Here is a 26,791-nt window from a genome sequence, read left to right on the forward strand (position 1 = left end):
TAACGCTGACATGCAGCCTTGCCCAGGCTTCAAAATGTATGCGCGTCGGTGTCGTTTGTGCCTGACAAGCACTGAGTAACAATATGCCACCTCGAGCCGGCAGGAAGTGCAGTAAATCACCTGTGTAATGAGACAATCAGAGCCGGCAGCAGTGGCCTATTATCAAACGAGCTGCAACAAGATTATTTTCTCTCCTCGTGTTTTTCTCTGTTTCGATGGCAAGCACGCGTAAAATAATAATCAACAGATACAAAGCAGGAGCACATTTTAAAATAACCCCGTCTCTCCAACTATGCAAATAGATGTGTAAAGTGAAAGTAGCCCGTGCTTCTAACAAACTCACATCAGTAACTGTAAAAAAACTTAGGGGCACATCAACAACAACCGGCGATAATTATCTCTAAGCGCACTTAGCGCTAGGATAATTATCGCCGGCTAGCGTGAATTTTTATCGCTGAGATAGCGTGCTATTAGCAACCCTTATCTCAATAGCGATAAAAATCCTCACGCTAACAGGCTAACGTGAGATTATCGCTGGAAACCCAGCGATAATCTCCCGTTACCTTGTTGATAGGGACAGACAAACTTAGCCATGATATCCTCCTTCCATAGGATATCATGGCTAAGTCAGAAAAATACCAGACGTAAAAAAGCAGCGTTAACCGCGGTTAGCGCTGCTTTTTTTGTCTCTAACAGGGTTAGCGACATTCTTGATAATAGGAGAAATGTCGCTTAGCGACATTTCTCCTATTATTTTACTCTGGAACGCCCCCTTTGCATCTCATTAGAGATGCAAGGGGAAGCGTAGAGTAAAAGGGTGCTAACATGCAAATTTGCATGTTAGCACCCTGTTGTTGATAGGGCGCTAGTTTTATCTCTCCTTTTTTGGCTTTTAAAGCCAAAAAAGCAGAGATAAAGCCCTTGTTGATATGCCCCTAAGTTACACAAGCTCTTTGCAAAAATTGACCAACTGATAATTGTGAAAAGGAAAAAATGTTGTAAACGTATGTTTTTGAAGTTCCAAAACGTATTCCTCGCAGACATGTGTCCTCTTTAGCAGCACTCCTTAGCTGATACACAAAGCGTGAATGCTAGGGGGAGGATAATGGATTGCCTGAAAAGAAGGCTTGCCCTGTAAGCTCAAACACGGATGTGAGGAATGCGCCTCAGGCAAATATTTGAGTCACCGGAATTACGGGAGCATTAACCTAGGAGCCGTGCCGTCTGTCTTTACAACCTCACAACAGTTACTGAAAAAAACCTTCACCAAACACTTCTCAAAATTGACCGACTGTTAATTGTTTAAAAACATGGTATAAACTCGCATACCTGTGTCCACAAAAATTAATCGACCGTTAATTAAGACTTTTTTTACTATAAACATCAGTGCTTAATTTGTCAAATATGAAGTCCAGGTGCTCAAGTTTTTGAAGGAGGCCACACCCACTCCCACTGTCTCCACCCACTTCCTTCACTGACTCCACCCACTTACTCTATTGGCTCCACCCACGTCCTCAACTGGCACAACTGAAAGCCACATGTAATACACGCCTGATCTGAAGTCCTTCCTTGGTAATATGATGGTTGACTTGATACTTGTAGGTTTTCAAGCTCCTTAGAAAGTATTTCTTAATAAAAATCAAGGCAAAGTCGCAAAAGAGACTGGATGTGTTGACTTTTGGAACCAAAGAAAATGAACTTTTTTTGACCATCAAAGGTCTGACTCCAAACTAATTCTGATGTGACTATCTACTTCTGTTGTATTTTAATCTCCCCAGGCTTGACCCTAAACAGCCCCAGAGCAGTCTAATACTAAAAGACATGTTGATATATGAGATCATAGAGCTCAGAGGTACAAGCCCGCTATCAAGGTATCTATCACATAAAGAATATATTGGACTCTGCAAGAGGCACAATATGCACCTCGCTGGCATATGCACAACCTGTAACTGATTAATGCACATCATTCAGTCCCGTAATATGTAATTGTATTGATACAGCGCTTCCACCTCAGACGAGTCATCAAAGCACTATTTGGTGAGTAGCATGCTACTCCGGAACCCAAAAAGGATTAGTGGTGGGTTAATATAGAGAAATATATGTTAATTTGAGCAGTGGACATGTGAGTCTGTTAGTTGAATTGAATGGGATAATGAAGGGATAGAAGAGGAAAGCATCTAGAAAGTGTTATTTAGGAAATCGTAGTAAGATGAGGTTTGGGATGGGTCGAGGGCGGCATAGAGGAGGGAAGAATCTAGAAAGGGTTATTAGGGAGATCATAGTAGAAAGATGAGGCTTGTGAGGAGTAAAAGGAGAGATGGAGAAGGGACAAGTCTCTAGAAAGGGATTTACTCTCACAAGTGCATTGTAAATGGCCATGAACTGAACATTTCTTACCCAATTGTCACCCCTTAGCCCTTAAAATAATGTTCCCAACATATAACATGTGTAGCTGTCAAACCCTAAACAGCACAGAATACAATTGACAATAGACTATAAAGAGGTCTATGTTTTAAAGGGTGCATAGAAGAAGGGACTTTAGCCCGAAAAAATGTGAATGTTGATACCATCCTGTTTCGTTTTCATGTATAGTAAACACTACATTTGAAGGTTAATAAACACAACTGTACAAAATGCACTACACACAATATTACAATTGCACAGGACACTTGAAACATCCAAATACGCTCTGCCAGATTTGAAGACACGTTTTGCATTCTGTCATTTTAACACTTAAAACCTTTAATGAATCAATACATTTTGTAACAATCAAACCATAACCTTGCAACTGAAAAACGTAGGAAAATCACACTAAGCCTTCATATTGGTATTTGTCTTTTTTTTTACATTTTAAATCAAACTAAAACAACACACAAATTTGTCTTACACTTAAGAAAATTAATGAATCCCACAGCACCTGTGGCCAAAGTGCATTCTTTCTGCGTTGCTCTTCAAAATAGAAAGGAACAGTGCTGTGTGAAAGCAGAGTTCTAAAACTTCTTTGTGGCCAAATCAGCTTCCATGTATTTGGGGTGGGGTGGGGCAGGGGCGAGGGAGTGGAGCTTCAGCTCCTTACATGTCAATACTAATGTAAAATCCAGCATTTTGTATTCCTGGCTATTCCAACTATTAAGATTTGTGTGAAGTAAAAGAAACAACCAATGGCAATGCCAATAGGTCTCGCCCTAGAGTGGAGTTTTAGAGGCTTGGATAGGAGTGAAAAGTAGTGGGGTAGGTAGTATAGTGTTTTAGAGTGGCGTATAGTATTAGAATTGAGTATAGTGTTGTAGAGTAGAGTCTTTTATAGTGTTGTGTAGTGGTACAGAGTGCAGAGTGGTAGTGTAGAGGCTGTTGTGTAGAGTGTTCTAGAGTAAAGTGGTGTAGAGTGGAGTATATTGTTATATAGTGTAGGAGTGTAGTGTTATAGAATATAGTGGAGTAAAGGGGTATGTAGTGTATAGATGGAGTAGCGTAGAGTGTCTTATAGTGGGGGAGAGGATGTGGCCTAATGGCTAGAGCGGTCGACCCTGAAGCTGGGGAACCGGATTCGAGTTTCGGCAGGGACTTAACCTCCTGTGATTCCTGGCAAATCACTTAATCTCCACGTGCCCCACAAAAATTAATATGTCTGTCTGTAACGCAACTGGTGCTCATGTAAAGTGCTCCGATGCCTACCGGTCAAGTTTGCGCAATATAAAACTCTGGGAAAAAAAGTGGATTAGAGTGGAATAGTGTTATAGAATGGCAGATAGAGGAGTATAATGCTGTGGAGTGGACTGGTATATAGTGGATTAGAGTGTTCTTGGAGTACAGCTTAATGGAGTATCGAATTATAGAGCTTGGTATTGTAGAGTGTAGTGTTGTACAGTGTAGTGCAGTATAGAGTGTAGTAGTGTGGCTTAGAGTTAGGTGGCTTAAAGTACAGTGGTGCAGAGTATATTGACAGAGTGCAGTGGTGTAGAGAGCATTTGTTTTGAGCAAAGTGGTGAAGAGTGTATTGGTGTTTTTGTGCAGTGAGGTAGAGTAGTATAGAGTGCTGTTATATAGAGTATAGTGGTGTAAAGTATTTTCCAGTTGTATATAGCGCAATGGTGTAGAGTGGAGCGTAGTATAGTATTATAGAGTTGAGTAAAGTTTTCGTGTAAGTTCCATGCCTCCCAAAAAGCTTTAACACCCATAACAACTCTGCAACAAACATGGGCAACAATAATAATGGACAGAATGTAAACTCACTTGCCCAATGGCTCACCACTCATCTATCCAACAGAATGCTTAGACACACCAATGCTGCATTCTTATGCGGTCAACACAATGCTAATGATCATTCGGATTGGCAGTCTAAAAGCATGCAATACAACCACAGCAGATTTTTTATGGGCACATAAACCTACCATAAGACTGTCACATGAGACAGTTAAACAATTAAACAAGCATGGCACATGTACCCAAACGGCTACAAAAACACACACAACTCTTCCGCACATAAAGCAATCTTGTTTTCATCAAACTCGCCACAGCACAAAATCCAGCCCTCTGGTATATGTAGTTCTCCCAACAGGAACCTCCATGTGTGAAGTCTGATTTCAGTCACAATTCATCAAACCCTTCTGAATGAATGCCGCTACTAAAGTGCTAGTTGACGGCTAATTGGCAACATGCTTATCTAGTAACATCTTGCAGAACGTCCACTTTCATGTGTGCAGCCACCCATGTCTTGCACGCACACAAATCGTTCTCGTCTTTGGGACCTTATAGGTTTTTAGCTATGCAGCATATTTTCCTGGGTGCTAAGAAACGTAAGAAAGACAAATTTATTTTTGAGCCCATGATGAAACTGTTAAAAGGCCAAACTACAAGGCCCACAATGCAGCGAGCACATGGTTGATTCTGGGCAAAATCACGTAATCTCCCCGTGCCTACCAAATAATGAATGTGTCCTTGTGTAACGTAACTGGTTCTTTACAGGAAAGTTGAAAATAATTCATGGAATAGAACATATTTTTTCACTGCACACAATATTACAATTGCACAAGACACTTGAAACTGTCAAATACGGTCTGCTGGATTTGAGAACACGTTTTGCATTCTGTCATTTTAACACTTGAAACGTTTAATGAATCAATATATTTTGTAACCATCAAACTTGCAACTGAAAAATGTAGGAAAATCACACAGCCTTCAAATTGGTAGTTGTCTTTTTTTTTACTTTTTAAATAGAACTAAAAAAACACATGAATTTGTCTCACATTTAAGAAAAGTAATGAAACCCACAGCACCTGAGACCAAAGTGCATTCTGTCTGCGTTGCTCTTCAAAATAGAAAGAACAGTCACAATGGCGACCCAGGCATCGGACTGGGTACAGAGAAATGGGCAGAGGTTTGAAGTCAACAGAGCATTGGGAATTGGCATGTTGCCATGCAATGATGAGGACATGATAGATATAGAACCTTGAAGACTGGGGCAGCACATTGAAGGATGTGGATAAGCAAGTCTAGGTGCTCCAGGCAGTTCAGACCATGGCTCAAAAACGTTTGTAAGCATATAAAGAAATGAATTTCTGCCCTCCCTCAAAGACCAATTGACCCTACCCAACAGAGGAGCTCATTAGTGACAAGGCTTGCACGCATCCCGCCAAATGTAAAGCATGTGGTTAAATGTTTGACTAAAGAGATGAACATTAAAAAAAAAGTCAGAAAAAACCCACGAAGCATGAGAATCAATCTGTACTTAAACGCGTCGCTAACGATCTGAAAGAGAGATGGTTAACATTATTTATAGAGCGCAACATTTTGGGTGTTTAGCCAGCTTGCAAGTGCCTGAGCACTGCAATGCCGAGGAGCTGTGCAGAGATTATTTATCTGAAATGAGTGCGCTTTCACTAAAATGATCACAGGTACTAGATAGGATTTAACAACGAGCTCAGCTTCACTTTAACACCCAGTGATTCTGGGCAAAAAACGTAATCTCCCCGTGCCTACCAAATACAAATAATGAATGTGTCCTTGGGTAACGTTACTGGACACGATATGAAGAGAGAGATGGTTTCATGTCTGGTATTTACAGAACGCAAAATTGTGGGTCTCCACTTCAGCCAGCTCCTATGTGGCTGAGCGGCCGTGAAATGCCGAGTAGCTGTGCAGAGATATTTGTTTGAAATTAGATGGAGTTGCATGGAGAGTTAAATAGTGGAGAGAGAGCTTTCACAAAACTGATCTCAGGAACGAGATGGGATTTATTTAACAAGGAGCCTAGGCGTTTCTTCAGCTTCCAGTAATTCTGGGAACAGAATGGGGGCAGTGAAGAACCCCCATGACTCACCCCCGCCTGAAGTTGCAGCTTGGGTGTAAGAATGAATTAATTTTGGCTGTAGGAAACCCTGTAGAAGAAAAACATGTTCTATTAGAGAATCGTTACTTCCAGAAGCATTCTGCTAAGAACTCCCTTGACCTTCAGCAACCAATAGGGAGTTGCTGCTGCTGGTGAAGGCCTACGTGAGAGGTAACAGACATGACTATTCCAGCCTTCTTCCGCTCTTCAAGGGGCTCTCTAACTTGAGGGAGGGGAAAGGGCAAGGCATGATAAGCACAGAAATAAAGACAGCTCTTGGAGAGCCTCTTTGCTTTTTTTTTACTTACCGAAAGCTTAAGAAGTTGTAATTCAGTTGCCAGCCTGCCAAGAGTGCATGTGTTGAGTAATGAGTGAGAGTGAGCGGCTGAGCAGCACAGGCGATGTGGGAAAAGTAAGGCTGTGTCACTTTACATTTTGTTTGAAAAATCCCGTTCACCACCACTGCCTCCTGAAAAGAATTTATAGCCCCGGCCCTGACAATAAAGTGCCAGTGCTGAGCACCGGAAAGCACCGGCACAAATTAAGCACTGATGAACATGTTTTTGAAGTACCAAAAGACACTTATTTGCCGCGGAACCGTGTTCTCTTTGGCTGATACACAAAGCGTGAATGCTTGGGGGAGGATTGTCTGAAAAGAAGGTGTGCCCTGAAAGCCTGAACACTGATGTGAGGAACGCGCCTCAGGCAAATGTTTTGTGGGGAGAGCACTAACCTAGCTGAAAGAGGGATTTCAGTGCCTCTGTTTATATAAAGAGGTCTACTGTTTTTTTTCACCGTATACCTAATTTTAGATTACCCTCAACCTTGCCACTTGTTGACGGCAAGAGCGAGATGGGAACCGCCCACAGTGACCAGCCTGCACTGCATTCCAGTTGATTGGCTGTTCATGCCTAAAGACTGCCCTACACAGAAGCAAAGGTGTTGGGCACGCTCTCATCACCAGGTGCCCAGTGCTCATGCCTTTAAAGCATGCTGCCTGTACACAGAGCGCGCTGCAGCAGCAGCTTTCACAAGAGGAACAATTCCAAATCCTCCTTAAAATAAAGCCCAAAAACAACTAACACCTTACAAAAAAAAGGCCAAATGACGGTCGACAGAAAAAAATTGCTAAAAACCTAACAAATATAACCAACAAAGAGGGAGGCATGGCGAAAGACGTACTCCTAATACAACTGTGGAATTAGGAGAAGTTGGGAGGGAGGAAATTTATATTTAAATGTAATCAGCTATGGTGCCGAAACTACACACAGGCAAACAGAAACAGAGCAGGAAACCAAGAAAAAAAGTAGTCCTCCAGAGAACAGACAAAGAACTGAAATGTGATGAGACAGTACTTAGTCCCTGCTGCATGGGAGGAACGGAAGAGAAAATGGAGGGACAGGACTGACCACTGGCAAGCAAGGCTTTTTGAAGGATACTGAAACAAACAAATCAAAGACAGGGGGATAGCTGTAAGCCAACATAAGAAATTACAACAGGTCTCGAATGCTCGACCTAAAAAGAAAAGAAAAGAAGAAAAAAAAAGCCACACAGTTTAATGTGTTATAATGGCAAACCTGCAGACAAGATTCAAACATCAGGATGGAAAGCCCCTCGATCTTTCGCATCTCCACCAAACATGGCATCACACCCTTGAATAACAGAATGCCAGAGGGCCTGTTAAATATCGAGTTCAGAAACTGCAAACAATCTCTTACTGGTGCTCTTTTAGGTGTTTTGGGAAGTATCTATGTTATATCACCGTGGCTTACCAGAAGACTCGAAGTCCGGGGTTTTATACCAAACTGACCAGTCAATTACTTCTGGTCTCCTAACAGTCACTCCTTCCATTTTCAGTATATTGCACATTTCCTCTATCTCAGCAACAGCCTTTTTGACATGTTCACGAGGGAAGCTCTGACCCCCATGCTTCTGGTAAAATGGCCAGTGTTTTTCATAAGTGTTTGCCTAAAAGAGAATAAGACATATTAATGAAAAACAAAAAGTCAGAAGTTCTCTCTCCAACATCTTAAATCAATGGAACACTATCTTGCAAAGCATGTTTTCTAAAACGTTATTTTCTCTCTTTGGGCTCACACACTACATGTTTGAGTGCTTAAATTGCACAAAATGCAATTTCTTCAAAAACCATATTTTAAAGGGACAGTGGTTTTTCAATGTTTAGAGGAAAAGACATTGTATTGACAGCCGCTGAAGAAATTTACTATTGCCCATTGTTTAATTTGTAAACTCTTCATGCAAGCTGAAGCGAAACCAGAACATTGAAACTGAAATCCTGGCCCATTGTTAAAGGAACGTCGCAGGAGAAATTTCAAACACCTCTGAATTTAGCAAATGTTTATTGTTTAGTTAGCAGTCTATTTGTGAAAGCTAGGCAAAATCTGAAAATCCTAAATACAACGAGGGCCCATTGTTAGTTGAATACTGCAGAAGTAGTTTAAAGAATCTCTCAGCACAACCACAGCATATTATTCAATCAATAGTCTTTTAATGAAAGCAAAACATACTAAATGCAATCAAGGCTTTGTTAACTCCAGAATGCTGACAGTAGGTTCAATAATCTCTGATTCCTATAGTCAGAACATTGTTGTATCTGGAACCATGTATTCTTAGCTACAGTATGAAATATTCCCTCTTCTTTCAACTACAGCCAATCAATATAGTTCAGTATTTTACTAGCTGCCTTCAATAAACCTTTCCCTGTTTAAAAAAAGCATTTATACTAACTGCACTATAACATGTAATATACAACATATATATAAGGCAACTTTTTTGAAACATTCTTATATTGCTATCTCAAGGTTCTGGTGACATTACAAACCACCCAGCTTTTCAGCCCTGTACATTACAAAGTCCCCACCAACCGAGAGGGCAATATTTATGGGATAAAGTATTCCCTGCTGTATGACCTAATAGTGAAACAAGGCCAAAGCCCAGGTTCCTGTATATGGTCATGAAACTCTGAGATTACTTAAAATATCCTTATAATGTACAGCAGGGAGTACTTTATACCTTATAATACATGGATACACCATAACCCTTGGGAGGGGATGGGGTGTAATGGCCAGACCTGCTGACTCTAAAAAATGGGGAAGTAGGCTTTAGCTCAATATTCTATGATTCTGGGCAAATCGCTTCATATATGTGCCTAAAAAAAACCTGACTTTGTGTAGTGTAATCCGGTGCTGATGTAAAGAGCTCTATGCCGAGTTCATGATACATAAAACTGCAAACAAGACCTTTCCACAAACAACTTAAGTCCTTGATATGGTGCTCCTTCATTTGAAAGAAAAGGATATTTGAAAGCATGAATAACAAAATTTGAATCTCTAGTGAAAAATTAAACACAGTAAAAAGCCATTAGATATTTGTTGCAAACTGTATTATTACCACAGTTTGACATGTGAAATAGTATTGGGGGTATCTTCATAAGTCACTGATTTGCTTTATATGCACGTTTCATCCACCTACGACATTTTTCTGATGGCTGTTCTCTTTTTTGTTTTCTTCCCTTCTATATGTTTGTTTACCATCACAGTGTTGACGGCCACTGTTATAAATGCAAAAATAAAGTTCCTAGAAATGAAGATATTTGTTGTAAAAAGATATTAGAATCAGTTTAATGCAAGTCGCATTAAAAAAATTGCTGTAACTCAGAATTTGTAGAAACCCTGAAAAGTGATTCTGTCCTATATTACCTACAGCGTGTAAAAATAACATGTTCCCATAAATATCTCTTGTCTGCTTTTCACTATTTATCTAGAAAAAAATGGTTCTAAATGTATACTCCAAGTAAAGGGCGTGGTTGGAAATGCTAAATTCATAAATGTTTGAGGGTAAACTGTTCTAGAAAAAGTGAATCTGAGCCCACGTACCCATCCTCCAATCTGCCCTCCTTATTTGAGTAGTTTTTTACCCTACTCTAATGTCTTGAGGGCGACTAACTGACTTTTCTATGTGAAGCCATTAGAGTGGTGACCGGTTTGGATTCAGAAGGGCAGGATTCATGCCAGATTTTCAGGCTAATAACTGTTTTAGCAATTTAGTTTCATTTAGAGTCATTATCTGTAAATGTAACTTTTGTGACTCAATCAAGAATCCAGGGGCGGTTGTTGATAATGGGTGAAGGGGCCACGCCCCTCCAATTTTGCAAAGATATGTGGATTGTAACTGCATAAAGCAATTACCATCCACATTTCTTTAATAAAACAGTGCCTTTGCTTGCCTGATGTGACGCATGTTAACACGGATGTTGTCACACAAGCCAGACAGTTTTCCCAAGACACATGTCTAATTGTGCATGTGCCCAAGCGGGGCGGAAGATACCCGCCCTAATGTTCGCTGATGATACCCTTCTATTGTCAAAATCATCCACAGGTATTCAGCGCACATTAGAGGCTTTTTGCTCTTTTTGTAGACTGAGGAACTTGGAGATTAATCTCTCTAAAACTAAGTTCATGGCCTATAACACCAACTTAGCCAATTGTCCCCTCCTTCACCTGGATGGAACTGCTCTGGACCGAGTAACCACCTTCGATTACCTGGGGATTACATTAAATGATCGAATGGATTGGGGATCCCATATGGTTAAGGCTAACTTGAAGTTGGCACAATCAACTGGTGGTATCCTAAAGGTATTTAATGATACCTCTTCTAAGCTGTTGAGTCCGCCCATGGAATTCTATAAAAGCCAGGCGAGAGGGGGAGCACTCTACGGTGCAGAGTTATGGGGTCATGTCAGTGTTGCCCCCTAATCTCGCACTGAGAATAGTTTTATCAGGCGTCTACTGAGACTCCCTATAAGTACGCCCCTGAAACCCCTTCGGTTGGATTTGGGCTTGGCTCCTATTCAGGAGTTGGTTGCAAATCGCCCCCTCCTGTATTGGAGACGCTTATGGTCGACCCCTGAGCTCTCCAGCTACAGGGAGGATTTAGGAGATCTTATGTCCGGGGGGAGCAAGGGAAAAATTCAATGGCTAAATCACATCAAACAACTTTGTCATGTTTTAGGTAGGGGGGATATTTGGTCGTCCCCTGTGCCCTGTACTCCAAAAAATCTCTGAGCACGGCCCTTAAGCGCTATCGCATGGAATATATAATAACAAATTCTTCCACAGGTAGGCTGACTGATACCTTTTTGAATATCAAATCCCATCCTTTTTTTGAGAAATTCTTGGATGATATCCAGCCTCCCATGGCCAAGAAATTATATATACAGTTTAGATATGGTTCATTGCCTCTTAGGGACGTAACATATAAGTGGTCAAATGCATTACATTCCACGAGTTCCTGCCCAGGTTGTGCGTGTAGTAGAGAGGCATATTTGCATGACCTGCTCTTTTGCCCCTTCTATGGTAAGGCAAGAGCCAAATGGATCATTCGACTTTGCAAGTCCAGGGGGCTTAAGGACTATAGGGAGGCATTTAGATTTCTCAAATATGATACCACCTGCCTAATAGTTTTTGCTAGATTTCTTTTGTCTATGTGGTACTCGAGGTGCAAAAAATTAAAATCTGAAAGTCCTCAAACTACTGTTACTGCAGTAGCTCAAACACTGTAACTCGTGTTGTCTATATATTTTATAGTTTGGGATTGCCCTTTAGGAGCGCTGTGGATATTTAATGTATCTAATGAAATCCTATGATCCTCCTCCATCTTCGAGATGAATCTCTCATGTGTTAGGACTACAAAGTATGATTCTTTTAAATATATATGTTTTTAGCTCTAATTGTGCTCTTTTTTTATTGCAAATTTGTTTTTATGTCTTTTTATGGTTTTTTACCGATATTAAAAGCTTTTTGACTGACTGACTGACTGCAAATGTGTCAATTCTGCACCCAGTGCAAGACACTGGGAAAGCACACACTTTTAAGAGTCTGATGTTGTCACAGTGTACAATCTGCACACTACAGTAGCCATTGAGCATATTTAATTCAATAAGATAGGAGGCAGTATACAATGTGTTTATATATGAAGCACCTTGCTTTGTCACTAAATTCTTTATTAAAAATTGCTATAAAATGCATCATTTGGTACTTACTCTTTTTTTCAAACCTTTCTCAGGGGAAAAAGCCAGCCAAACTCGCTTCGCTCACTTGCTACTTTAAACTAATCCACAACCTTTATGCCGCACCATTTTAAAATGTTAGCAGCCGCCACTGCAAGAATCTGCAGTGGGCATGCCCTCCTGTCCCTACAGTAGGCATTACTGCAGCAGTCACCACAAGGCTAACTTGGTTATAAGGCTTATAATCAGGTGGCTTGCATTAGCTAGTCTGATTTGGGCACTATATGAGCTTTTCGATAAAGCAGACACAAGAAGGTAGTTGTTCTTGCTAAGTCTTAACATAGAGAGTGAGAGAATACGATCTTTAGCCTTTCTGATTGCCTGATTTGAGCCTCAGAGGATCTTGGACTGTTCTAAAAATGTGAGGCTCCAGGGTGTAGGCACTATTCTAGTTGGGACGGGAAGAATGATTGTGTATGCCTGTCTTTACAGACATAACTTCTCCATGTTGTATCCTTTATAGTGGCAGTATAGCAGGAAATGATGGGGGGTATGAAGACTGGTCTTGTTGAGTAAAGAAGCCTGAGATGGACATCAGGGAGTTTGTGTTGCAAAGTGTAGACAACAGAGAGTTTGTGGGCCAGCTAACATGTGATATCAGAAACATCTGGAAACATGGCTCCTGCAACTGTGCAGAACTACAAGGAGAGAGTCTCAAGGCCTAAGGATTGAAGGCTGCACAATTCTATGTCAGGACTGGAGGCAAGGATTATTGCCTTCTTTCTTTCCTTTATTTGGAATAGCAGCTCACTTTAAAGGAAACAAGAACTACATTTCCCATGAACCCTTGGGAAAAGGGAGTTTAGGAAAAACATGGTAACAACCAATCAGGACAGTACGACAATGTCCAATCAGGGGGCTCATAGCCCCAACATAGTCCCCTCTCACTGGCCCTTCGCCCTCCTTCTTCGCTGCTACGCAGCCAAGATAAGTACCCTTCAGTTTGTCTTACTGTTCGTGCTTAATTTGTTGATATTGTGCTTATATTTCGGTGCTTGTCAGGATATTGAGCCAATAATTGTTACCTTGATGCACGCATGTCACCGCGTCTTGTTCTTATTGCTGCCACTGTTTGTATGAGGCGGGTTGTTTATTACCGAGCCCACACGCCGGTGTTGTTTACTTATTGCAGCATTGTTCACCTAATCGCCTCTTTTCCATCTTCACCGCTGAAGTGTTTCTTGCTCCTACAAGGCTGTGCTGGTGTTTGTCTCGCAGTGTTGACCTCCCACCACCAGGGGACGTGGGAGGCAATGCGGAGTGCAGCACGATGATTTGAATTCCTCAGAGAGTCTCTCTGGGAATTCCTGTCAGCATGCGCATTCCCCTACGAGTGGCTGGTCTGAGGAAAGACGTCCTGCTGTGTCTGTATGCGATCGCACAGCTCTCCTAGCAGCCGATCGATTTGAATCACAATTAACGATCTGCTGACCGGTTTTGAGTTGGCAGCAGAGTCTGTACCATTGTTTTTCATATGCCCTGAATTGGGTCTGTATTATTAAGGCCTAGAGGCCTGTTGGGACACTTCCTAGACCGGCTCCTTAGTGACACGAATATTTTTCTTATAAAAATTGGTTAAATACCAGCGTGATTGTCCTAGGGGCTAGATACCCCTCCTAAAATTGTAAGACGCTCGCACTAAGAACAGGCTGACACCCAGCCCTGATAAATATACTGCCTACCTTAACCTTATTGTTACACAGACACCCCTAATTGGTCCCGGACCTTACAATTCACCTGTTTACAACATGGAGTATCAAGAGGACTACCAGCACATGGAGGACCCTCTTGCTGACCTCCCTTGGGATGATGATTTTATGAGGCAGCAGATACCTCAATCTACTGCGCCGTGGCAGTGGCCATGACTCCGTTAGAGGCGAGACTCTCCTGCCAGATTGTTCAAGCCTTTGAGAGGCTAAAGCCTCAATTCACCACGCCATTCTCCCCCCCTTTGGCCCCGGAGGGACCACATCAAGGGGAACCAGCCCCCCCTCCACCGAACGGTAGCCTGACTCGGGTTGGTTTAGATGCCTTTGCCAGGCTTAAGCAGGCTTTCCTAGACGGTCAACCTGTCCTTCTGAAAGGAAATTCCCCTATTCCACTGACGGTTGAACGCAACCCTGATATAAATGCTGCAGGAGACGCCATGGCTTCCATCTTACCCTTCCCAGACCACCTAGAACGCATCAGACATGCTTGACCCTGATGATATCATACACCCACAATCCTCCGAATGGGCCCCGGGCGACAAGGTTGCTAACTATGTGGCGGGTAGCATTCGTAGGCCGCTGCAGAAGGAGGCCCGAAATTGCCTCCGGGCGGAGTGTCCCCGCTATTCACTCGAGGGGAAGGTGGCACTTACCATGGGGATTGACCCTCGCATGGCCACTTTCTTGCATAAATTCATCAGGGACCCTAAGAAGGGTATCGATAGGTTTTGGTGGGCATGCCAGGACTAACTTGGGAATGCCTTAGGCCCCATAACAAAAATCTTGGATATGGCTGATGGTGGCCAAGGATTCAAGCTCCATAATTTCTCCAGACACATTGTCAGGGTGGGCCCAGAGAGCCATAATTTTTTGGGGCAACTCTAACTACGCCCTGTCCACTGAGCGCTGCCGCTCCCTGTCACTTTTAGGTATAGATAGGATGAGGACATATGGAGAGTGCAAGACGTAAACTACATCTCCCATAATCCCAAGGAGAGCTTCAGTCCTACCTCTTTTTCTTTCCCTACTTAAGCACCACCTACTGAGAAACCGGTGCTTGTCATCTGTGATTACTTGGATACACCCGGATGGCCGCCGCTATACCCGCTTGCTGCTGATCCCACTGTTTGGAGACCCGAGCCCTCGTCTCCGCTCTGCTGCAGGACGTACTCGCAGGTGGAAGAGACTGCCGTGGGCGGGTTTCCCTAGGTCGTGCTGAAGCACAATCGGACTTTTTCTGCCTGCATAGCCTGTTTCAGGACACTTGCGATGAAGCACGGTTACGAGCCGCAACCGGCTCGGAATGTTCCTTGGTGCCCCTGCAGTTGGTGGCGCTGGAATGCTGACGACATTACCTTACCTATGAGAGCCATTGAGAGGCTCAGAGCATATTTTCTTTTCTTTTTTTGACCTGCCTGCCCTTAAACGTGCTGGAGCAGCATGTTGCTTGAAAAAAGCCTTTAATTTGTTTCCCTCTGAATTTCATCAAAGACACCGAAGAATTGCCCCGTGTGAGCTAAGTACAGTAACTATTTCGTCTTGCAGGATGAAATTAGCTCAGTGTCTTACTGTTCATTAGACAATACTTCTGGGAACTTGTCATTGAAACTACGCTTTTATTTCTTTTCTTTATTTTTGTAATTTGTGCCTTTTTGAATAAGGATAAGTGTGGCAGATATAACGTAAGTGCTTTCTCACATCTAGTTATATTGTTCCAGGTACTTAGGGCGGTAATTTTATATGTTTTGTGTTGTGTCTCACTTACAGGAAACACAGGGCTACCATAGGAGTGAAATCTACTACTCCAGAACCTTTACCCATTGAGTGTTTTCGCAGCTGCACCTTTATTGTTTCGTTTATCCCTTTTTTCCCTTTCCCCTACTGTGGTGTGGCCTGTTGCGTGATTACATATACTCGCAGGTGATTCCATACAAGGGGAAAGGGTTATTTGGCATCTTCCATCGCTCCCGCTGTATCCGGCTTTCAAGGTTAGTGGTTACCCTTCACAGTCATAGCACTCCCTCCTCATTAAAGTCGACCTAAAATTGGGGGACCTGGAGGATTTAGAGGCTGGCGTCATAGCACAAGAGGATCTCTTTTGGGAGCCTTTCGTAAAAGAATTAGGCAAATTTGTCAATACTTTCACGTCACTTGACAAGGCCCAAACAACCATTAAAAGGGTGTTCCCTCATGTTTTCACAGGTCCGTGACATGTTTCTGGTTCTTGAGTCGCGCTTCCAGCTCCTTGCGACATGCAAGTCCTCAAAAAGTCCAGCGCAGCTGCAGGCACTTCAAGAGAACTCTTGGGGAGCTGGTGGGTGAAGTCTGTTGTCCCTGAGACTTCAGCAGGAGGCAAGCTCTTTTCCAAGCCCTTGGAGATCCTTCACAAGTTGAATGAAAATGCACACAAAGTCCTTTCTCCTTTCTTTGGCAGTCAGGCAACCACTGCAGGCCAATCCCTCCAAGCAGCACTTCAGCTTAGAGATAGTCTCTCCTCAGTTTCTTCTGGTTCCACTCATCAGCAAAGGTTTCTTCTTGTTCCCAAAGTGATCTAAAGTTCTTGGGTTTGGGTCCTGATAGATTTGGGGGTCTCTAGTTGGCACAGGTAGGTACCTGTGACAAATAGGGACCCTTGCGTCTAGTAAGGGGCTACACTCCTAAAATAACCCCTGCTCACCCCCCTGGTAGCTTGGCACGAACAGGAAGGCTTATCTCAGAGGCAGTGTGTAAAGCATTTGTGAACACATACAGTAATATAATGACAACACTACAAATGGACACCACACAGGTTGTATTATGAAAATAAGTATTTTTATATAGACTTAACACAAGACCAGATGACAAAAATCCACAATACTGTACTCAAAAATTGTCTCTTAAATGTTATAAAATGGCTCAGTTCTCTCAAGTTGTAAATGCAACACTTTACTCTCAATGTACCTTAGATGCGTAGCGCAAAGAAAACAAAAGGGTTGCAGGGAAGGTGATGCGTCGGTTCCTTACTGCTGCGCAGGGGAGTTGATGCTCGCTTCCTTACTGTGTGGGGAGTTGATGCGTCGGTTTCTTACTGCTCTCCGGTGCAATGTGACACGCTGGCACCTCAATGCGATACTCTTCTCCTGTGCGATGTGTCAAAGTGGCGTCTTGGATGCGATGCAACAACGTTGGTGTGATGCGACACGCCCGACGGCCGTGCGGCTACTCGATGATCTTTGGAGCCGCGACAGGCCCTGCGACGCGCTTCCCTGGTGATGCGACGATGACCTCTGTGGCAGCGTCTCGCTTCTCCGGCAATGCGCCATGCTTCGGCGATGCGATGATGACAGCGGCAGCGGCGGCTCGCTTCCTCGGCGATGCGATGGCAGTGGCTGCGACATGCTTCTCGTTGTTGCGTCACGCTTCCAACTCCCAGCGACACACAGTCTCTCAGAAGGCCCAGCACAACAGCAGGCACTTCAGTTCCCAGCAAGGGAATCCAGGGGGGAGCTGGTTGGTGAAGTCTTGTATCCCTGAGACTTCAGGCAGGAGGCAAGCTCTAGTTCAAGCCCTTTTAGATTCTTCTTCAAGTTGATAGAAAGCACACTCAGTCCTTTTCTCCTTTCTTTGGCAATGAAGCGACCACCGCAGGCAAACCCCCAAACAAACAGCACAGGGGTAGTCTCCTCCTTCAGCTTCCTGGTTCTTCTCCTCAGCAAAGGTGAGTCTTGATTCCCAGAAGTAATCTCTAAGTTCTTGGGTCTGGGTCCCAATATTTATACTCCTTTTCCCTTTCTTCTCTGAAGACAGAGAGGCCTTTGCCTAGTCCAAACCAGTTCTGGTCAGTCCTGGAGCACTTTGTTGACATGTCTCCTTCTTTCCTTTCACAGTGCAGGGCAGGGACATCAGACACACCACAGGAGGTGGAGCCAGCATTGTAGAGGGAAGGCCCAGCCCTCTTCACGTCCTAGGTGCAACTCCTCCCTCCCATCTAGATGCAGATCTCTCTATTCACCACTGGGCCGACCCACCCTGTCTCCTGGAATCCCCCAGCCCTGTCACTCAAACTCCAGACAAGGAATACACAACCTAGCAGAGGCAGGTTTGGATGGTTAGACAAGAAAATGCCTACTTTCTAAAAGGGGCATTTTCAAACACAGAATGTTAAAACCAACTTCACTAAAATATGTATTTTATCATTCTGAGTTCAGGCATACTAAACTCAAATTTCTACTATGTTCCCTGAATAAGTTAGGATTATAAAATGTAATAACCAAACTACCCATTCTGGCCTATGGAGAACAGGTAGCCTTGCAATAGTGAAAAACGAAAATGGCTGTAATTCACTATTAGGACATGCCACTCACACCAGGGCATGTCCTACCTTTTACCTACAGTGCACCCTGCCCTTGGGCCTACCATAGGGGTGACTAATATGTATAAAAGGGAAGGTTTAGGCACTGGCAAGTGGGTGCACTTGCCCAGTCAGCATGGCAGTACCAGACTGCACACAGGCTCTGCGATGGCAGACCTGAGACACACTTTATAAGCTGCTCCAGTGGGTGGCACAATCTGTGCTGTAAGCCCACCAGCAGCATTGGTTACAAGCCCTGGGCACACGCAGTGCACTGTACTAGGGTCTGACAAGTAAACCAATCAAGCCAATCATGGAGTCATTAATCCATCATCAATTTACTATAGGAAGCACTTGCACTGTGGCACTGAACAGCAGTGGCACAGTGCCCAAAGCATATATAACCAAAAAACACATGCGGCAACAGCAAAAAATGGAAGGGAGACCCACGCCAATGGTGCCAGGTCTAACACGTGTCCCCTCCAGCTGAAATGTGGGGAGAACTACCCTACCTCCAGGGAGTTCTCACCACTAAGGTGGAAAATGGACCACCTCAACAGCTTTGGATTCTCACCCCTCATTTGCATCAACCATCTGAGGGGCCTGTGGTCTGTCTGAACCCGGAAGTGAGTCCCAAACAAGTATGGTCTCAACTTCTTCAGAGCTCAGACCACAGCAAATGCTTCATGCTCAATTGCACTCCACCTCTGTTCCCGTGGAAGTAACCTCCTACTGATGAAGGCTACAGGTTGATCTAGGCCCTCTTCATTAATCTGTGATAGAACAGCCCCCACACCATGCTCTGAAACGTCTGTTTGCACAATAAACTCTTTTGAGAAGTTGGGTGCCAGGAGCACGGGTGCCGTGCACATGGCAGTCTTCAGGGCATCAAAAGCTCTCTGACAGGTGTCAGTCCAATTCACTCTCTTGGGCTGCTTCCTGGAAGTCAGCTCTGTCAAGGGTGCAACAATGCTGCCATACCCCTTGACAAACCTCCTGTAATACCCGGTGGGTCCTTGAAAGGCTCTCACCTCTGTCTGGGTGTTGGGGGGTTCCCAAGCCAGGATGTTTTCAATCTTGGGCTGTAGGGGCGCCACTTGGCCACTCCCAACCTGGTGTCCCAAGTACACCACGGAACCCTGCCCGATCTGGCACTTACTCACCTTGATCATGAGGCCTGCCCTCCACAACGCCATCAACACTCCCCAGAGGTGGCGCAGATGTTCTTCCCAACTGGCGCTGAACACTGCGATGTCATCCAGGTAGGCGGCACTGAACTCATCCAGTCCAACCAACACCTGGTTGACCAACCTCTGAAAGGTGGCAGGGGCATTCTTCATCCCAAAGGGCATAACCCGGAATTGGTAGTGCCCATCTGGTGTGGAGAATGCTGACCTCTCTCTTGCCCCATCAATCAAGGCGATCTGCCAGTGCCCAGACGTTAAGTCAAACGTGCTGAGGTACCAGGCAGCCCCTAACCGATCAATGAGCTCATCAGCTCTGGGGATGGGGTGCACGTCAGTCCTGGTGACTGACTTGAGCCCTCGGTAGTCCACACAGAACCACAGTTCTGGCGCGACACCCGGTGCGTCAGCCTTCGGGACCAATACCACTGGGCTGTCCCAAGGACTGTTAGAGGACACAAACACCCCCAACGCAAGCATCTTAGAGACATCCTCCTTGATGCAAGCTCTCACCCTGTCAGTCACCCTGTAAGTTTTGTGCTTGACAGGAGGACTATCCCCAGCGTCTACATCATTGACGCACCTATCAGTGACACTGGGAATCAGGGAGAACAGGTCAGAAAACTGTTCCAGCAACTGGTGACAGTCATTCTGTTGCTCAGGGGTCAGGGTGGCAGAGAGGTTTACTCCATCCACTGACCCATCTTGCTCTGTTGCAGACAGGACGTCAGAAAGGGGCTCAGTCTCCTCCTCCATTCCAGCATCTGTTGCTAGGAGCATGCCCACTTCGGACCTCTCTAAGTGGGGCTTCAGGCGGTTGACATGCAGGACCCGCAAGGGGTTCCTGGAAGACCGCAAGTCCACCAAGTAGGTAACCGGACTCTTGCGCTCCACCACCTCAAATGGTCCGGTCCACTTATCCTGGAACGCACAGGGCTCCACGGGGGCCATGACCCACACTCTCTGACCAGGCTGAAGCTCTACCAGAGTGGCATTCTGGTCGTACCACCGCTTCATCTCCTCATGGATGGCTTCCAGATTCGCCTCAGCGAGTTTTCTGAAACGCCTAGTTTGGTTCCTGAAGGCCAGCATGTTGCTATATACATCCTGGGGAGGTTTCCTGGGAGATTGCTCCCAGCCTTCCTTGACGAAACTCAAAGGTCCTCTCACTGGGTGTCCATAGAGAAGCTCAAAGGGACTGAACCCTAGAGATTTCTGTGGCACCTCATGGTATGCAAAGAGAAGTCATGGAAAGAGGACGTCCCATTTACGCCTCATAGGTTCATCAAGACCCATTATCATGCCTTTTAGGGTTCGGTTGAACCTTTCAATCAACCCATTTCCTTGGGGGTGGTAAGGAGTGGTGAACTTGTAGGTTACACCACACTCCTGCCACAGGGACTTCATATACTTAGAAATGAAGTTGGTACCTTGGTCAGACACCACCTCTCTAGGGAATCCTACTCATGAGAAAATTCCCATCAGTGCCCGTCCCACCACGGGGGCCGTCAATGTCCTCAGAGGTATGGCTTCGGGGTACCGGGTGGCATGGTCCACCAAGACTAGGATGAACCTGTTGCCCATGGCTGTCTTGGGGTTCAGGGTCCCAACAATGTCAATACCCACCCGTTCAAAGGGGGTGCTGACTACAGGGAATGGCTGGAGAGGAGCCTTGCGCTTCCTCCCGCTCTTTCCACTTGCCTGGCAAGTCTGACAGGTCCTGCAATGAGTGTCTGAACTCTTGCGCATTTGGGGCCAATAAAAATGGGTGACAAGCCTTTCAAAGGTCTTGTCCTGCCCCAAATGTCCTGCTAAAGGCACATCATGAGCCAGCCCCAGTAGGAAGGCTTTGAAGCGCTGGGGTACCACCAGCACACAGGCTGACCCAGGCTCAGCAACCTTAGGCTCACTATACAGGAGAACATTCTCCCAGTAGATCCAATGTGATCCAGACTGAACACCTGCTGTCTGGTTTGCAGCCAGCTGCCGCAAACCCACAAGAGAAGGGCATTGTTCTGCTCCTTACAGAACTCTTCCCTGGAGGGACCTCCTTCCTGCTGCCAATGGGTCAGCTGAGGCAGGTCTCCCAGTTCAGCAATCTCTTCCCCGGTAGGCTCCAGGGCATCCCCCTCAGGGTACGCCTCCTCCTGGGCCGTGGGAATCTCAGGGGACGGTTTCCCGCGCCCCCACCTCTTTAAGGCAGGCTCCTGGGCCATTTTCTCAGGCTCCAGGTCCTCTTGAACACCTTTACTGGCTGCCATAGACCGAGTGGTCACGCAGGCCCACTCAGGCAAACCCAACATCTCTAAATGAGCTCTCTGCTCCACCTTAGCCCAAGGGGAGCACGCCAGATCGTTACCTAACAGACATTCAACAGGCATGGCTGGCCTCACAGCTACTTGAAGAGTCCCTGAGACCCCCCCCCCCCACTCAAAGGGAACCTGTGCCACCTTGCAGTGGCTCTCTGTGTTATCAGCGGCAACAACTGGGTAGAATGCATTTGGGACAACCTGCTCTTCAGACACCAGCCGACAACTGACAGCTGTCACACTGGCTCCGGTGTCTCTAAGAGCTTCCACCCTCTTGCCATTTATGGTCACCCACTGCCTGTATTTCTTAGTGTTATCAGGCAGCTGGGTCCTGGGGACCACTTCACAGTCTCCTAAAGAGACAAGGGACATCTCTGCGGGACCCCAACCACCTTGGGCACCCATCTCTTCCCCCAGGGCTACACTAGCCAACTGCCAGGGTGGTGCACCAATGGGTGCTGTCTTCCCATTCAAGGGACATCTAGCATCATAAGAACAGTGGCCTACCTGACCACACTTAAAACAGGTCTTGGGCCCTTTGTGAACAGGGTTATCTGTCGGGCCACTGCCTTCTTCTCAGGGGGAGGCTGAGAACCTTTCCCTTGGTTCCCTTGGGAAATACTTTGGGGCCCTTTCTGGAACTCCCTATGTTTACCCTTGTCTACCCACTCTTCTGCTGGGGACCCTGCCCACCTTTGGCGAAGTATCCCACATGACCCTTCTGGACCCGGGTGCTCACCCAGCGGTCCGCCTCCTCAGCAAGCTTCCTAGGGTTAGTCAGCTTGCTATCAATAAGATGCTGGCGTAGCCTTGGAAAATAGTTATTAGACAGGTGCTCCCATGCTAACAAATCATAGAGCGCTTCAAACTTAACCACTTTGCTACCCTTTACCCAACCATCCAATGCTCTGCAAAAGAAAGACACATATTCCACCCAAGTGATAGACTCCAGTTTTCTGCAATTTCTAAACTTTTGCCTGTATAACTCTGGGGTCAAACCAAATCTGGACATTAGGGCGCTCTTCATGTGGGTATAGGACATCTGCTCCTCTGTAGGCAAATCCAACAAAGTGTCTCTCCCATCACTAACAAAGCGGCCCCACAACCCCGCTCCCCAACCCTTCTCAGGGACCCGGTGGGCCAACATTACAGCTTCATAAGCCCTAAACCATTGACCAATATCCTAATTCTTGTGGAAATCTTTCACTACATCTTTGGGGATGTAAGCTCTTGCTTCTACCTGCACTGGCGGTATGCTGCCACCAGAGGGAGGAACCTCTAAACGTTTGGCCTTGAGTTCCAATTCCCTCAATCCTCTCTCATACTCAAAATGCATCCTCTTTTCCTCTAAGGCTAACTTCTTCATCTCTAATTCCATCCCAAGCTCTATTTTCTTGCTCTCTATGTCTTTCTGCCCATTCATTTTGAGCCTAGCCAGCTCCAACTTATGCATCCTCTCCTTTGCTCTGTCCTCCAGCTCTCCTGGGGACAATCCTTTGGAAGAAACACTGCTGCCCGCCCCTGAAGGTGCTTTCCCTCCAGCTAGGCCCACTGGCCTCTCAAGCTGTTCATTTAAATCCTCTGCCTCCACTGTTGGCTCTTCAGGATTCTCAGATGCATTCCTAGATTCCACCCAGGCCCTCAGCGCCTTTTGGAATTCCTCCTTCTTGGTGAGGCCCTTCACAGAGATTGTAAATTTCTTGCACATAGCTTTGAGATTAGGCACAGTGTAAGTATCAATTCTCTCTTCTTCCAACACAATGTCTACAGATACTATGGATGATGACTTGCTCATGGTAGCAAAAAGACTGGCAGTTCTCAGGAATCAAAAATAGAAAAGAAGTTCCAAGGAAAAATTCTCTCAAAGTATGTGGTTGCGTTATGGTCTGCACTCACTAGTAGTATACACCAATCACTGTATATGAATCACAAATGCAAGTCCAAATCCTCACCGCTGACCACCAATGTTAGATTTGGGGGTCTCTAGTTGGCATAAGTTGGTACCTGTGACAAATAGGGACCCTTGCATCTAGTCAGGGTAAGGGGCTACACTCCTAAAATAACCCCTGCTCACCCCCTTGGTAGCTTGGCACGAGCAGGCAGGATTATCTCAGAGGCAGTGTGTAAGGCATTTGTGAACACATACAGTAATATAGTGACAACACTACAAATGGACACCACACAGGTTGTAATATAAAAATAAGTATTTTAATATAGACTTAACACAAGACCAGACGACAAAAATCAACAATACTGTACTCAAAAATAGTCTCTTAAATGTTATAAAATAGCTCAGTTCTCTCAAGTTGTAAATGCAACACTTTACTCTCAATGTACCTTAGATGCGTAGCACAAAGAAAACAAAAGGGTTGCGGGGAAGGTGATGCGTCGGTTCCTTACAGCTGCGCAGGGGAGTTGATGCTCGTTTCCTTACTGTGTGGGGAGTTGATGCGTCGGATTCTTACAGCTCTCCGGTGCGAAGGAACACACTGGCACCTCGATGCGATACTCTTCTCCGGTGCTAAGCAACAAAATGGCGTCTTGGTTGCGATGCGACAACGTTGGTGTGATGCAACACGCCTGACGGCCGTGCGGCGACTCGATGATCTTTGGAGCCGCAACAGGCCCTGCGACGCGCTTCTCCGGTGATGCGACAATGACCTCTGTGGCAGTGTCCCGCTTCTCCAGCTATACGCCGCCCTTCGGCGATGCGATGATGACAGCGGCGGCTCGCTTCCTCGGCGATGCGATGACAGCGGCTGTGGCTACGACACGCTTCTTCTTGTTGCGTCGCGCTTCCAGCTCCCAGCGACACGTAGTCTCTCAGAAGGCCCAGCATAACAGCAGGCACTTCAGTTCCCAGCAAGGGAATTCAGGGGGGGAGCTGGTTGGTGAAGTTTTGTATCCCTGAGACTTCAGGCAGGAGGCAAGCTCTAGTTCAAGCCCTTGGAGATTGTTCTTCAAGTTGATAGAAAGCACTCTCAGTCCTTTTCTCTTTCTTTGGCAATGAAGCAACCACTGCAGGCCCACCCCCAAACACACAGCACAGGGGTAGTCTCCTCCTTCAGCTTCCTGGTTCTTCTCCTCAGCAAAGGCTTGTCTTGATTCCCAGAAGTGATCTAAAGTTCTTGGTTCTGGGTTCCAATATTTATACTCCTTTTCCCTTTCTTCTCTGAAGGCAGAGAGGCCTTTGCCTAGTCCAAACCAGTTCTGGTCAGTCCTGGAGCACTTTGTTGACATGTCTGCTTCTTTCCTTTCACAGTGGCAGGGACATCAGACACACCACAGGAGGTGGAGCCAGCATTGTGGAGGGAAGGCCCAGCCCTATTCAGGTCCCAGGTGCAACTCCTCCCTCCCATTTAGATGCAGATCTCTCTTTTCACCACTGGGCTGACCCACCCTGTCTCCTGGAATCCCCCAGCCCTGTCACTCAAACTCCAGACAAGGAATACACAACCTAGCAGAGGCAGGTTTGGATGGTTAGACAAGAAAATGCCTACTTTCTAAAAGGGGCATTTTCCAGCACAGAATCTTAAAACCAACTTCACTAAGAGATCTATTTTATCATTCTGAGTTCAGGCATACTAAACTCGAATTTCTACCATGTTCCCTGAGTCAGTTAGGATTATAAAATGTAATAACCAAACTGCCCATTCTGGCCTAGTGAAAAACGATAATGGCTGTAATTTACTATTAGCACATGCCACTCACACAAGGGCATGTCCTACCTTTTACCTACAATGCACCCAGCCCTTGGGCATACCATAGGGGTGACTAATATGTATAAAAGAGCAGGTTTAGGGACTGACAAGTGGGTGCACTTGCCCAGTCAGCATGGCAGTACCAGACTGCACACAGGCTCTGCAATGGCAGACCTGAGACACACTTTACAAGCTGCTCCGGTGGGTTTCACAATCAGTGCTGCAAGCCCACCAGCAGCATTAGTTACAAGCCCTGGGCACACACAGTGCACTGTACTAGGGTCTGACAAGTAAACCAATCAAGCCAATCATGGAGTCACTAATCCATACATCAATTTACTATAGGAAGCACTTGCACTGTGGCACTGAACAGCAGTGACACAGTGCCCAAAGCATCTATAACCAAAAAACACATGAGGCAACAGCAAAAAATGGAAGGGAGACCCATGCCAATGGTGTCAGGTCTAACAAGTCCCAATATTTATACCCAGTTTCTCTTTGTTGTCTGAAGGCAGAGAGGCCTTTGCCTAGTCCAAACCAGTTCTGGTCAGTCCTGGAGCACTTTGTTTACATGACTCCTTCTTTCCTTTCAGAGTGCAGGGCAGAGACATCAGACGCACCACAGGAGGTGGCGCCAGCATTGTGGAGGGAAGGCACAGTCCTATTCAGGTCCCAGGTGCAACTCCTCCCTCCCATCTAGATGCAGATCTCTCTATTCACCACTGGGCTGACTCACCGTGTCTCCTGGAATCCCCCAGCCCTGTCACTCAAACTCCAGACAAGGAATATACAGCCAAGAAGAGGCAGGTTTGAATGGTTAGACAAGAAAATACCTACATTCTAAAAGTGGTATTTTCAAACAGAATGTTAAAATCAACTTCACTAAAAGATGTATTTTATAATTCTGAGTTCAGGCATACTAAATTCGAATTTCTACAATGTTCCCTGAGTCAGTTAGGATTATAAGATGTAATAATCAACCTGCCCATTCTGGCCTATGGAGAACAGGTATCCTTGCAATAGTGAAAAACGAAAATGGCTGTAATTCACTATTAGAACAAGCCACACACACCAGGGCATGTCCTACCTTTTACTTACAATGCACCCTGCCCTTGGGCCTACCATAGGGGTGTCTGATATGA

The 26,791-nt window shown here is 45.4% G+C and overlaps 1 protein-coding gene across 1 annotated transcript in view; it reads right to left on the reverse strand.

Annotated features, from left to right (window-relative positions):
* The window catches only part of LOC146860394 (glycine amidinotransferase, mitochondrial-like), a 184,894-nt gene that overhangs the window by 34,336 nt on the left and 123,767 nt on the right, over window positions 1-26,791 (reverse strand). The window contains exon 3 of the mRNA XM_085644260.1: window positions 8,101-8,296. Within this exon, the coding sequence (XP_085500386.1) occupies window positions 8,101-8,296 (196 nt within the window). The remainder of the gene's footprint in view (window positions 1-8,100; window positions 8,297-26,791) is intronic.

Source organism: Triturus cristatus, chromosome 3_1 (assembly GCF_964204655.1).
Source record: "Triturus cristatus chromosome 3_1, aTriCri1.1, whole genome shotgun sequence".
NCBI lineage: Eukaryota > Metazoa > Chordata > Amphibia > Caudata > Salamandridae > Triturus > Triturus cristatus.